Consider the following 12,700-nt stretch of genomic DNA (forward strand, 5'->3'; position numbering starts at 1 on the left):
TGGTTGACCCAAGTGCACAAATATATTTTTATTTTATGAATTTAGGGTGAGATGAGGAGGAATTTTACAGATAAATATTCTGTCAGCAAAAGAAAAAAGTTACTGTTCAAACTCAGCACAAGCGCTTAGTGCAGCCAACAGTCCTGTGCACCTCCCCACCGACATATCAGCGAGAGCGTGCGCACTCTTGCGCGCAAACTCTCTCTAAATGGGCGGATCGGTTTTTTTCAAAAAGTGATGGATTTTGACTGACGTGAAAAACTGAAGTGTGAAACAGGCCTAACGAGTGAAGAACGACCAGTTCGAGCTCAACTGCATATAAGGGGAAAAATAAAAAATAAAGCTGATAGATGAAATACGGAGGGGTGATCACTTTAAGACCTCCTAATTTAAAGAAATTCATGCACACTTTTCCCCAGCCATCATCTTTATTGAAAATTTTACTGAAATCAGCTGTCTAAAATGCTCCAAAATCCAATACAGAAATAGGATTTTACGCAAAAGTGATTATAAAAAAAACAAATAAAATAGGATAAAAAGGCCACAGCCGCCCACAGTTGGTTTCCATCTTCCGATGACAGAATCTGCTACAAGAAGTGGCACCCAGTAGTCCCAAGATACTGTATAGTCCTCCCCACGGTTATAGGGCCAGGCCTCAAGACTAGCAGGAACCATGACCTCTCTGGGGCCATTTATGGTGGAATGCAAACAGTCATACACATGAACCAGGAAGGGGGGGAGCACTTGTTTTGGAATCAACATTGTTAAGTTTCATTAAGATGGCCATTAAAAAGTCAATCTGTGGAGGACCACATTCGGGACTACACCTCCGACTGGACCAACTCGTAGTCAGGAAGATGGCGCTCTTCAGTCTCGTCATTGCATAGACTTGGTGGATGATGAATTCCAATGAGGAGGTCATAAATAAATGACCCAATGACCCCACCAACCATGGGGCCCACTACTGGTACCCACCACCAGTGACCTCCAGCCCTAGAAGACAAAAATAATCAGAAATAGGTTAACAACTCAGATTTGTGAGATGTCCTACCACCCAAAATAACCATACAAGTTACTAGTCAACAAGCTTATCGGAAGACTCCTTAATGTCTTAAGTCACGGAAAAGTTCTATATAATAACTGAAGTTGACGTCTTCCCAGTATTCACGTCACTGTAACAAGACTGTGCAGAAACTGAAAGAGCAGGGGATGCTGGAAGATTTCAGCTCTCGAGTTTACAAAATTATGAACAGACAATTACACGGCACAAGACATATGCTTATTAATATTATTTAGTACACGTAAAAGAGGATGAGAAAAAAAAAACAAAAACACACAAACAAAAGGAAAACCATACACAAGTTACCTGAAGACTTCAGCACCCCAACCAGCAAGCGCCGTGAAGAAGCGAGGGGCTAGGTCCCGGGCTGGATTTATGGGGTATCCACAGTTGAATCCCATAGAAAGACCAACAAGCAAGACTATCAAACCAATCACAAACGGTTGAAGACCCCGGGGGGCTGCATTATTTTTCTCATCAATAATGGCCAGGAGGCAAATCATTAAGGCAGCAGTGGCGATCACCTGGGTTGGGAAAAAAAAAAAAAAAAAAAAAGTATATTTATTCAGGGGCAGACCTATTCCTGGAGGGGTGGAGCCTAATAGTCTAATGATCTACATTCTTTATTTATATTTTTTTCAGCCTAGTGTGAGCTTCCAGTCTTATGGTTCTTCTGTCAAGAAGAGCCTCCAGTAAATACTGTGTAGCCAGGATAATATTTTTCCCCACCTTGTAGCGTTGAACGCCAAATGGGTCTTGAGCTACCAATTCATTAGAGATGTCTTGTATAGAACCCCAAACCACAAAATTATACTTTGCCTGCACCAGTCTGGAAAGGACTTGAGGGAGGAGCATTGTAAGGAGGGGATTGGGCTCCTCCCCATGTCCTTTCCAGATTGATGCAGACAAAACAGAGGTGTTTTATATGTAATTTAAAAGCCATGTATTTTTCCCCCATGGAGACTTTACCTGATCTGAGAATCCATTAGCCACGCTCAGATGTTCTGATGGATAAGACGCAAATATCCCAGCAGTCGCTTGTGGCCCGTACACCGTCCAGTTCCCGCCACTGTACACATGAAGGGCATCTAGAGGTCACCAATAAAAGATAAGCGATTGGCAGTTGTACAAAATTACAGGACAGTTATAAAGTCCATTTTCAGATACCTTATTATAACATGGGGAGTTAAAGGGGGCACCTCAATAGTAATATATCAGCAAGGGGAGGTGGTCCCTCTAAAGGATACAGAACATGAAGACCATGGAATTTGATACCATGTAAAGCTACAGATCACCTGTAGGAGGCGCTGCATAGAAAGAAACAATTGCAGAATACAGAATCACAATAGTGAGATAAAGTTATTTTTACAAATTAGGAGAAAAGTAGAACCTAAAGGATTACACAGGATTTAAGGCAGCCACCTTCTGACAGCTCAAGATGTCAACTGTTGTAAAATCCAGCGATCGGGTGCACAATCCTCCCCTGAAGCTGCTCTCCACACAAGTATTACACTGTACCCAGGTTAGCAGGCTGCTCATAATGGACCGACCAGTCAAAAAGCATCTCATGGTTTGATCTCTTACCAAAATACAAGACAAATACCAGGCTTGCGCCAAAAAAGGATCCGAGGAATTGTGCCACAAAGTAGACGATCATGAGCTCACAGGTCATCTTCTTTAGGAGGTACATGGAGAAAGACACAGCTGGATTGAGATGCGCGCCTGGAGTGTAACGGGAAATGGGTTATCAGAAACCTAAAAACACCAGCAGAATAGTGAGTGCAGCTCTGGGGGTATAATACAGGATGTAACTCAGGATCAGTAACGTAATGTGTGTACACAGTGACTGCACCAGCAGAATAGTGAGTGCAGCTCTGGAGTATAATACAGGATGTAACTCAGGATCAGTAATGTATGTACACAGTGACTGCACCAGCAGAATAGTGAGTGCAGCTCTGGGGAATAATACAGGATGTAACTCAGGATCAGTAATGTAATGTATGTACACAGTGACTGCACCAGCAGAATAGTGAGTGCAGCTCTGGGGTATAATACAGGATGTAACTCGGGATCAGTAATGTATGTACACAGTGACTGCACCAGCAGAATAGTGAGTGCAGCTCTGGGGTATAATACAGGATGTAACTCGGGATCAGTAATGTATGTACACAGTGACTGCACCAGCAGAATAGTGAGTGCAGCTCTGGGGAATAATACAGGATGTAACTCAGGATCAGTAATGTAATGTATGTACACAGTGACTCCACCAGCAGAATAGTGAGTGCAGCTCTGGGGTATAATACAGGAGGTAACTCAGGATCAGTAATGTAATGTATATACACAGTGACTGCACCAGCAGAATAGTGAGTGCAGCTCTGGGGGTATAATACAGGAGGTAACTCAGGATCAGTAATGTAATGTATGTACACAGTGACTGCACCAGCAGAATAGTGAGTGCAGCTCTGGGGTATAATACAGGAGGTAACTCAGGATCAGTAATGTATGTGCACAGTGACTGCACCAGTAGAATAGTGAGTGCAGCTCCGGGGTATAATACAGGATGTAACTCAGGATCAGTAATGTAAATACACAGTGACTGCACCAGCAGAATAGTGAGTACAGCTGACCTTTTTATATAAATCACATCATCAATACATGCAAAGTTTTAATACACTTCTTGTAACCTGCTCACCTCATCAACATAGAATGTTAAAAAAAAAAAAAAAAAAAAAAATCCATAGTTACCCACTCACCTGAGATTCCAGCACAGACATACGAGCCAGCAGTGACCGCAAAACCAAACGCCATATTGACGCTTAGAAACTGAGCTTTGGCAAAACCACTCAGCTCCATCTGAGCCACAGAACCGCAGCCAAATAACTAAGGGAAGAAAGTGAACTGTGAAAGACAGTTCTTGCATGACACTTGCACTGATAACCACTTCCATATACATACTGCAGGGCCACGCACTTTTATATAAAAGTGATCGTATATGGTACAGAATCTCTTAACCACTTCAAAGAGGTTCTGCAGCAGTTGGGATGTATTACATGAAATAACAGTGTTACAGAACATGACAGCACTTTACTTACAATTAATATGGCAGTCCCTAAAAACTCCGCCAGCCCGCAGCGCACATAGGGATTAGTGGTCCTAAACATACGTTTGAGCGTCTCCAGTGATCGCTCATGCAGACTCATCTCATCCATATCCGCCATGTCCCTGACCCTCTGACTGCAGCTGCTTTTCCTTCACAGCTGCACTTTCTATCCTCCTGATATAGGACCCAATCTACTGACCTGGGCTCTGATCGAAGTGCAGCTGATTCTGAGCTCCATTAACTATTTAACTCTCACTACAATGACAGCGCCATTTTCTGGAGTGAGGCGTTTTGTTCTTTAAGATATTGGGGCTTGGACAATATAAGAAAAAAAAGATTTGTGGAGTCAAATTTGCCAAATTAATTCTCTTAATAAATATTCCATATTTTGGATCGTCCTAAAACCTGAAAATGAAATCCAACAGGCGTAGATTTGTACTAAAAGTTGCTCCATTTTCTGGCCTAAGGCTTAATAAGTGTATCTTACGCCCCCTTCACACGTCCGTTTTTGTGGTCCGTGTGTGGCTCATTTTTTAAATACCGCACACCCGTTCTTTTCTATGCCTGGTGCACACATGTCAGTTTTTTCTTTTTTGACACAGACAGTGTGTCCATGTGAAAAACCCGCAGTCCTTTTTTTTTTCATCAGCACAGAGGAAATGCTTTCCGCACACGTGAACACTGATCACATCTATGTAACATCTGCGTGTCACGTCCCGGAATTAAATGCTCTGGCGGCGGCCAGGAAAATAAAAATCTGAGCTTTTCCTAGGTGCTGACTACAACTCTCATCATTCTCAGGTCTCCCTGCAGTCAGCGAGACTAGGCAACGCTGAGAACAGTTTTAGGCCACGGTCAGACTTGCAAGTGCAATGAGAGAAACTCGCGCTAGTCTCTCGCATCAATACCCGGCACTGCCGCCGCCACTCAGACAGGAATGTGCAGCTGCATGTATTTCTATGCAGCCGCACACTCCGGTCCCGAGTGCCGGCAGCAGTGCCAGGTGTTGAAGCGAGAAACTTGCGTGAGTTTCTCGCATCACACTCGCAAGTCTGACCCCGGCCTGGAAATATCAGGAGGCTTTCTATTTTCCCTGTCGCGCATTAAATAAAATTTTTTAAAAAAACGTTGTGGTGTCCCTCCTATATTTTAAAACCAGCACAGATAAAGCAGACAGCTGAGAGCTGGGACAGTTCAGGGCTAATGGCCCGTCCCGAGCCAAAAAATAGAGGCCCGCAGCCACCACAGAATTGGCGCATCACATTAGATATGCCAATTCTGGCTCTTTACCCATCTCATCCTGATTGCCCTGGTGTAAGAGGGTGGCCGGACGATATTCGTAGTCGAGGACACTGAGGCTCTGGTGTCCTGACCTCCTCCCACAGAAAAACCATCAGCTTCTACCGGTGTACCTGTTCGAGATGCTCGTCCACCATCAGGGATTTCACTGTAGTGTGACCCAATTCCTGCACACTTGGTTCCAGCACTCAGGGTTGAAATAACGGACACAGATACCGGTTCTGATGCCAAATCAACGATTTTACTTTCTTCTTCAACGGTCCAGGACACATCAGTTATATTACAGTTCACACAGCCTTCCTCCTGCACTTTCCCTTGCTTGCTTTCTACATCCTTACGCACATTCCAGGGTAGTAGCGCCCTTGGCGGTACCGCAGCATCACTCCTGTGTGACCTCAACCCCCTACATTCTCCCTTTCCTAAAATTTGGTCGTCCCGACCAAACCAACTACAATATTTACACAATACATAGAAAACATCCTAAAGAATTTACACTGTACATAACTTAGAAAGTGCAATCTTGGCTCAGAGTCCTCCAGGTTAAGTCCATCAATATATACATTATATATATATATATATATACAGTATAACATATTTTTGCAATAATACGGCCCGTTTTTTCCAGATGCCATCAGTCTTTCTGAAGTAGAGCTCCCCCTTTCCTTAAGGAGAGCAGGTTTCCTCATCAGCAAGAAAAACATATATTTATTTTTGCACATGGATCATTAGCATTATGGGGACACGAAACAGTCCTTCCGCAATATTTGTCAGGCGCAACAAGTGCAACTTTTTTTCTTAAAGCGACAGTACTCAGCGGCGGACATCCCGGTCCGACGCATCCGGTGCCACCGGAAACGGAACCTGATTCCGTTGCCGGTGGCTACTGTTGTACGACTGTGCAGCTGCAGAATCATAAGACATCAAAGGGTGAGATGCACCGCGGTGTTAGGAACGGCGGAACGCACTGAATAAAAATAAATAATAAAGTGCGTTCGCCGCTTGGGGTCCACCGTGCAGTAGGTGTTTCACCGCTGCTAGATAATGGCAGATGCACAATATGGCGGTATATCGCACACGGGTTGAACATCACCCAAATGCGGTAAGCAATCTCTGTTTGCTCACAGAGATGTCAGCAGAGGTAAACACAAAAGGCTGAGCCTGTTAGTGTCACAGGTCTCAGGTAAATGCACACACGGTATCTGGTCACAGGACAGAACCCAAAACACAGGAGCTGCATCCGTCTAGACCTACCGTGCGTGCGGCGTCGCTACTGCGGATGCTAAAGTGGGCTGCAACTGCAGCGCAGCGTAGAACACTGCCGCTAGTCGACAAAGCAAGGAAGCACGTGCAATGTCGGACGCTAGCACTGTGGATGATGTTGTAGCGGCTTGAGGCTTGCCACGCGTTGGCGCTGACTCTAATCTAAGTCCCTGTCCACATTCGTAATATCAGAGGAAGGGGATCTTAATGAGTCATTCGCAGGTTCATACATCCATCATCATTCACACAGTAGCGACTATACTAGCGCATGGCCGAACGGTCATGCACGCTTTTTATAGCCGGGACCTTCCGAAAGCTTCCAGATCTCCGAGATGGACCAATGAGATCTGGAGCAGGACCTGGGCACATGACTCTCGATCTCAAATGGGAGATCGTCTCGTGAGCATGCCCAGTAGGAGAACAGAGGGACTTAGTCCCTGGAGCGATCTGCTGCAAAGCAATCTCCTCTTTGGTAGATAGACAGCAGGAGACCGCAGAATGTGAGGTTCTGGATTCCTGCAGAGTAGATGCAGAAACCTGACGCCTAACACGCGGGGTGTAGAAGATGGTGGTGGGGCAGCCTGCTCCGGCTGTGGAAATAGCCCCATGTAATCCTCACGTAGGAGGGTCACCGCGACCGCATAATACCCCACGGACAATCTTCCTTAAAAAAGAACACTTCATCGCCCTACTTCAGGGCTCTGCCGAATCTGATGGAGGCCGCGTTTAGGTAGACCTTCGCGTTGGTCCCGTCTTCCCTGATGAAGCCGTACCCCCGCTCAATGTCCACGTACGCTAACCGACCTCGGTGCGCCCGCCTGCCAGAGCGCTTCCACCCTGCTGCAGCTCGGCCCACACCTACTTTTCTCGCTGCTTCTTTTTTTTAGATTATATCTTTCACCCAGGCCGCCTGCCTGGGGGTGGGGAAGGGCACCTCCGGTGTTAGGGAGAAGTGGGGAGCGCCCAGGCCTGCAGAGGTGGAGGGTACTGCAAAGGCTGTCGGGTAGGAATTGGCGGCTGCACCCCCCTTAGGGATGTGATCTTGGGGTTCTTCCTTACCTCTGACACCAAGGCTCTTCTCCCATGATTGCTCAGTTTGGCTTAACGGCCAGGTCTAGGAAGACTTCTGGTGGTCCCAAACTTCTTCCATTTAAGGATTATGGAGGCCAGTGTGCTCTTAAGAACCTTGAGTGCTGCAAAAATTCTTTTGTAACCTTGGCCAGATGTGTACCTTGCCACAATTCTGTCTCTGAGCTCCTTGGCCAGTTCCTTTGACCTTTGTAACCTTGGCCAGATGTGTGCCTTGCCACAATTCTGTCTCTGATCTCCTTGGCCAGTTCCTTTGACCTCATGATTCTCATTCGGTCTGACATGCACTGTGAGAGTCAATGGCTCCATCAGTGCATGCACCCGTTTTCTAGGGCTTCAGACGTAAACCCCGACTGAGCCCCTGACATGAGGGTAACACAAAATATGAACGTAGCCTAAAAAACACAGAAGGAGTAGGAGTAAATTGGAAGTCTCAAGAGACTCCTGGTTGGATTTCGAGGCACTTTTTGAGCATTTTATAAGCATATTTGCCTTAAAAAATGTGAGCATTGGATTCAATTGGCTTAATAATTGTCAAAAATGTGGGAAAATCATCCCCCTAAAGGCTCGCTCACACTGGCGCATAATACGCAGGAGTGCAATGTGAGAAAACATGGCATTGAACTCTGACCAATGTTATTAAATGAGTCAGTATTTATCTGTGAGTTTTTTTCAGTTCAGATCAGACTGGGAATTGCTAGAATTGAATCACACTCCCCAATGCAAGTCAAAGGGTGCGACCAAAAAAAAAGCATAATGTGCACAAGGAGTGTGGATCATTTCCGAGAGTGCTTCAACAATACAGTTCCAGAGTTGATAAAGTAGTAATGGTGGTTTATCCAACGCGTTTCAAGGTCTTAATGACCCCTTCTTCAGTTACGTTATAAAAAGGTTCTCAACCGAAAAAGGGAAGGGAATCAGGGGAGAACCCACAGAGGAAAGCATCCAAGCACCAGATTTGGCCGCGCTGTAAACGAGCCACCGAAACAGTCAATGAAGCTCGTGAATGGATATGTGTATTTTTTTATATATTTTTGCAGAAATATTTTAACCATTTTTTTGGTAACAATTTTTATTATACATATATATTCTTTTTTTAATATGAATTACTAATAAAGGCTTACTGCCCTTTTTTTTGGTGGTATTTCAACAAAACCTCTCATTTTCACTACATATCCATTCACAAGCTTCATTGACTGTTTCGTTGGCTCGTTTACAGCGCGGCCAAATCTGGTGCTTGGATGCTTTCCTCTGTGGGTTCTCCCCTGATTCCTTTCCCTTTTTTTGGTTGAGAACCTTTTTATAACGTAACTATGGTTTATACAATGAATCATAACATTTCTTTATTTGTATGAATTTTTCACCTTGATTTTCTGCAAAAGATATAAATTTACTAGTAAGAAATTGAAACTTTATTTATTTTGTGCCGATAAACAAGCTTTAATTGTCCCTTATTTTGAATCTTGATACCACGTGGTAAGTGAATGTTTGTCGCCGTTTTTTGAATCATGTAGGTATTTAAGGATTGTAAGTGTACTGTTGCTCTATGTTTTGTGTGGCATCTCCTGAAGAAGGGGTCATTGAGACCTTGGAACGCGTTAAATAAACCACCATTACTACTTTATCAACTCTGGAACTGTATTGTTGATGCAGGGCGGAAATAATCCACACTCCTTGTGCACATTGTTTCATAGAGTCGTTAACCATCCCGTGGATCTGCAGCGGCCGATATCTTTGAGCCTTTATCTTGCACCACCAGGTGAGCAGTTTCTTGGAGATTCCGGTTTCAAATCTGTGGCATAAGACCCTATTTGTGCTTTCTTCCTCTTTCTTTAAACACGCATGTGGCATCCGATTTCTATTCACACATCTCAAAGGGATTGATTGATGGATGAATGGACTGGGAGCAGCAGCCAATGCCGGTTCTCACGCTGCGCTCTGCGAGAGCCCGGCTGCTTTGATGCAGGGTTACATCAGTAAGGTTACCGTAGCTTACAGCTGCTGGGTCCTCACAGAGCGCAGCGTGAGAACCGGCATTGGCTGCTGCTCCTATATATGGAGCTTCGTTCTCTGAACGGGGCTCCATACACTGGATGTCGTAGGATCTCCATTTTTTGGATTACGGCGGACCAGTGTAGATTATTTCCTTATTGTAATAAATGAGCAAAAGAGAGAAATTGTCGGAAAGTGATTTTTACAAATAAAGGACTTTTCTGTGTGTTTGCTAACCTTGTAGTCAAAAGAATTAAACAAAGGGGGGGTTTGACAGGCACGTCTCCACTACTAACCCATGGGCTTGTTGTTAGCCACAGCTACTGACCTCAACCCCACAAACCCATTACCCCAATTGCCAGCTCCCCAGGGCAACTGGGAAGAGCCGAAGCTAAGCAACAGAATTGATGCATCTAATTGGGGCTAGTGTTCTTAGGCTGTTCTTATAATGTAAGCCCACAGCTGTCTGCTTAGCCTTTGCTAGTTATTAAAAATAGGAGGGACCCCACATCATTTTTTTGGGGGGGGTCCGCCTTTTTAATAACCAGTAAAGGCTAAGCAGACAGCTGTGAGCTGATATTAATAAACTGGAAAGCTTCATAGTTATTGGGCACTTCCCAGCATAATAAGACAAGCTCACAGCTGTTTGCTTTCCCTTGGCTGATTATTAAAAATAGGGGAGGACCCCATACCATATATTAGCTAAATACATGTACAGTACGGCACTAATTATGTATCTTGTGGATATCTTTCTATGTATCTATATATAAGGTTGCTTTATTAGTTTGAAAAATAGCTTTAAATGACATAGAAAATTACAGTATGTAAAAGATGATGTGTAAAACCCATTCCATGTCGTACGTATGCTAGGTGAGAACATCGCACACTCACATGATACAAGTTGAATCATACAGATTCCACTCATCCAACTTTTCAGAAGCAATTTCGGAGCTATTTTTTAGATGCTAATTCTGGATAAAAAAAAAAGTTTTCTGCAGCCGTTTCCATTTGACCAACTCGTCATTTTTGACCATGTATACAAAAATGTAGTGTGAACATATCCTTAAAAAATGCAAAAAAAAACAAGAAAAAAAAAAAAATCTATAGTAAAGTATAGAGCAACTTCGCAGTCGAAAACGCCTGGTAAAACACAATTAGATTTGCACCGACTCCAGTGGTCACACTTAAGCACTTTTACTCCATTCACACAAGGAACTTTGGGACCTCCTTCCGTGGGCCTCACCAGACGAATCACCTCACCCAGTGATCATACATTTTTTATCTATTCTGTGGCTATGTAATATATTTTGCTCATGGGACAGCCTTTAAGTTGAGATCATCTTGCTGGTTCTTCTCCGAGAAGAGACTGTTTAGGGTGCAGTCAGATGGCCATATAAATCGGACCGAGCGAGATTGCAACGCATTGATCAGACTGACCGGCGGATCTGCCTACCTGAGCGTGACAGCTACACAGAAATATATGAAGCGGTCTTGCGAGCAGCCGGCCAGTCCAAGCATTTTGATCTGATCTCGGTCCGATTTATACGGGAAGTCTTTGCCTTGATAACCTGTGGTTGAAGGCTTGACGGTGACATTCTGTTTTGGGATTGTGGTTTGCGTTCTTGTCTGACTCTTATAATACAGGCATGGGAAGAAGCCATTTATTACGCATTTTTTCTTGAATCCAATTTTTCCTTTCCTAAATAGCAGAATTTCGTTTTCAGTGCTCGCAAAAAATGTTTTACATGTGGTGTTGCCAGGCATGCAATTACCTAAACTAATAAGACGTAAAAATTTATAAAAAAATAAAAATATATATATAGTTAATTGTAGAATTAGTGTTTTTCACACGCCACAATCATCCCCATCTCCGAAAGAAGTCCACTATAAAGACTATATAACCCCCAAAATGGTATCACAAGAACCAAGCCCTCGTGTTCATCCATCAGCAGAAAAAAGTCAAAAGTTACAGATTCAAGAAAATGGCGACAAAAGCAAAACTATGCAAGTGTGGCATTGCTGTAATTGTGCTGAACTTTAGGATCTTCTTTCCAAGTCATTTTTATCGTTTAATGGACACTAAAAAAAAAAAAAAAAAAAAAAAAATTGTAAAATAGCCTTTTATTTTTTTGCAGTTTTTCCCCCACTTGGAATTTTTTACTTCTGTCTTCCACTACATCAAATGGTAAAATGAATGTTGTGATTTAAAAGTACAGCTCGCCCAGAAAAAAAAAAAATGAAAAAGTGAAAAAAAAAAAAAAAGTGAATAAAAAGTAAAGACTCCTGGAAAATGAGAAGGAGAAATAAAAAAAAATGGCTGCAGCTGGCCTAGGGGGTTTAAAAAACAAAAGTCTGATTTTTATGGCTGGTTCTGTTGCTACTCCTGGTCGTCTACCATCTTAATTTCTTTTTTTCTTCTGACATTGTTCCCTGATTGCAGACTACATTTCCCATGATGTCTCTTGCTTTGCAGAGGAGGCGATGTGTAGCCACACCAATTTGCCATTTCTTTCTACCCTTGCTGGTGGAGTTGTCAGAGGGACATTCAGCAGATGCATGAGACTACAAGGCGTAGACCCAAATCCAGAACTGTCCGCAGTATCCAGGACAGTTGGGACTAAAGTTGACTGGATCGATTTGTACTAGAACGGTCGAGGGGGGGGGTGGACACTTCAGCACAATCTGTACTCACTGTGCTGACAGCTGCTTCATCCCTGGTGCATCCCACGTTCCTTCTGGAATTCAAGAGAACTGGAGGCAGAGCCCAGCATAACTTCAAACAGGAAAGATTTAGGCTGAGTGCAGACGGAGTTTTGAGCCCTGCGGATTTTTCCGTGCAGAATGGAAGAAAACCGCAGGTCAAATGACCTGCATTTTTCCTGCGGATTTCTTCCATTTTT

The 12,700-nt window shown here is 43.7% G+C and overlaps 1 protein-coding gene across 1 annotated transcript; it reads right to left on the reverse strand.

The window, feature by feature from the left end:
- Positions 1 to 409: 409 nt before the first annotated feature.
- LOC141091533 (aquaporin-3-like) lies at positions 410 to 4,314 on the reverse strand. Its single transcript, XM_073577181.1, has 6 exons — positions 4,153 to 4,314; positions 3,814 to 3,940; positions 2,645 to 2,782; positions 2,030 to 2,148; positions 1,367 to 1,584; positions 410 to 993 (listed from the first exon to the last, which is right to left on the reverse strand). Exons 1-6 carry the CDS (start codon positions 4,276 to 4,278, stop codon positions 822 to 824), a joined length of 900 nt encoding a protein of 299 aa, XP_073433282.1. The 5' UTR covers positions 4,279 to 4,314; the 3' UTR covers positions 410 to 821.
- Between the last annotated feature and the right edge of the window lie 8,386 nt (positions 4,315 to 12,700).

Source organism: Dendrobates tinctorius, unplaced genomic scaffold, assembly GCF_039654945.1.
Source record: "Dendrobates tinctorius isolate UK_male_01 unplaced genomic scaffold, ASM3965494v1 ptg000054l, whole genome shotgun sequence".
In the NCBI taxonomy this organism is placed as follows: Eukaryota; Metazoa; Chordata; class Amphibia; order Anura; family Dendrobatidae; genus Dendrobates; species Dendrobates tinctorius.

Coding starts and splice junctions, on each gene's coding strand:
- LOC141091533 (XM_073577181.1), bottom strand. CDS start 4,278: ATGGCGGATATGGATGAGATGAGTCTGCATGAGCGATCACTGGAGACG. Junction 2,149..2,644: donor GGTATTTGTCTTGTATTTTG/GTAAGAGATCAA, acceptor GGTGACCTCTAG/ATGCCCTTCATGTGTACAGT. Junction 994..1,366: donor TGGGGTGCTGAAGTCTTCAG/GTAACTTGTGTA, acceptor TTTGTCTTCTAG/GGCTGGAGGTCACTGGTGGT.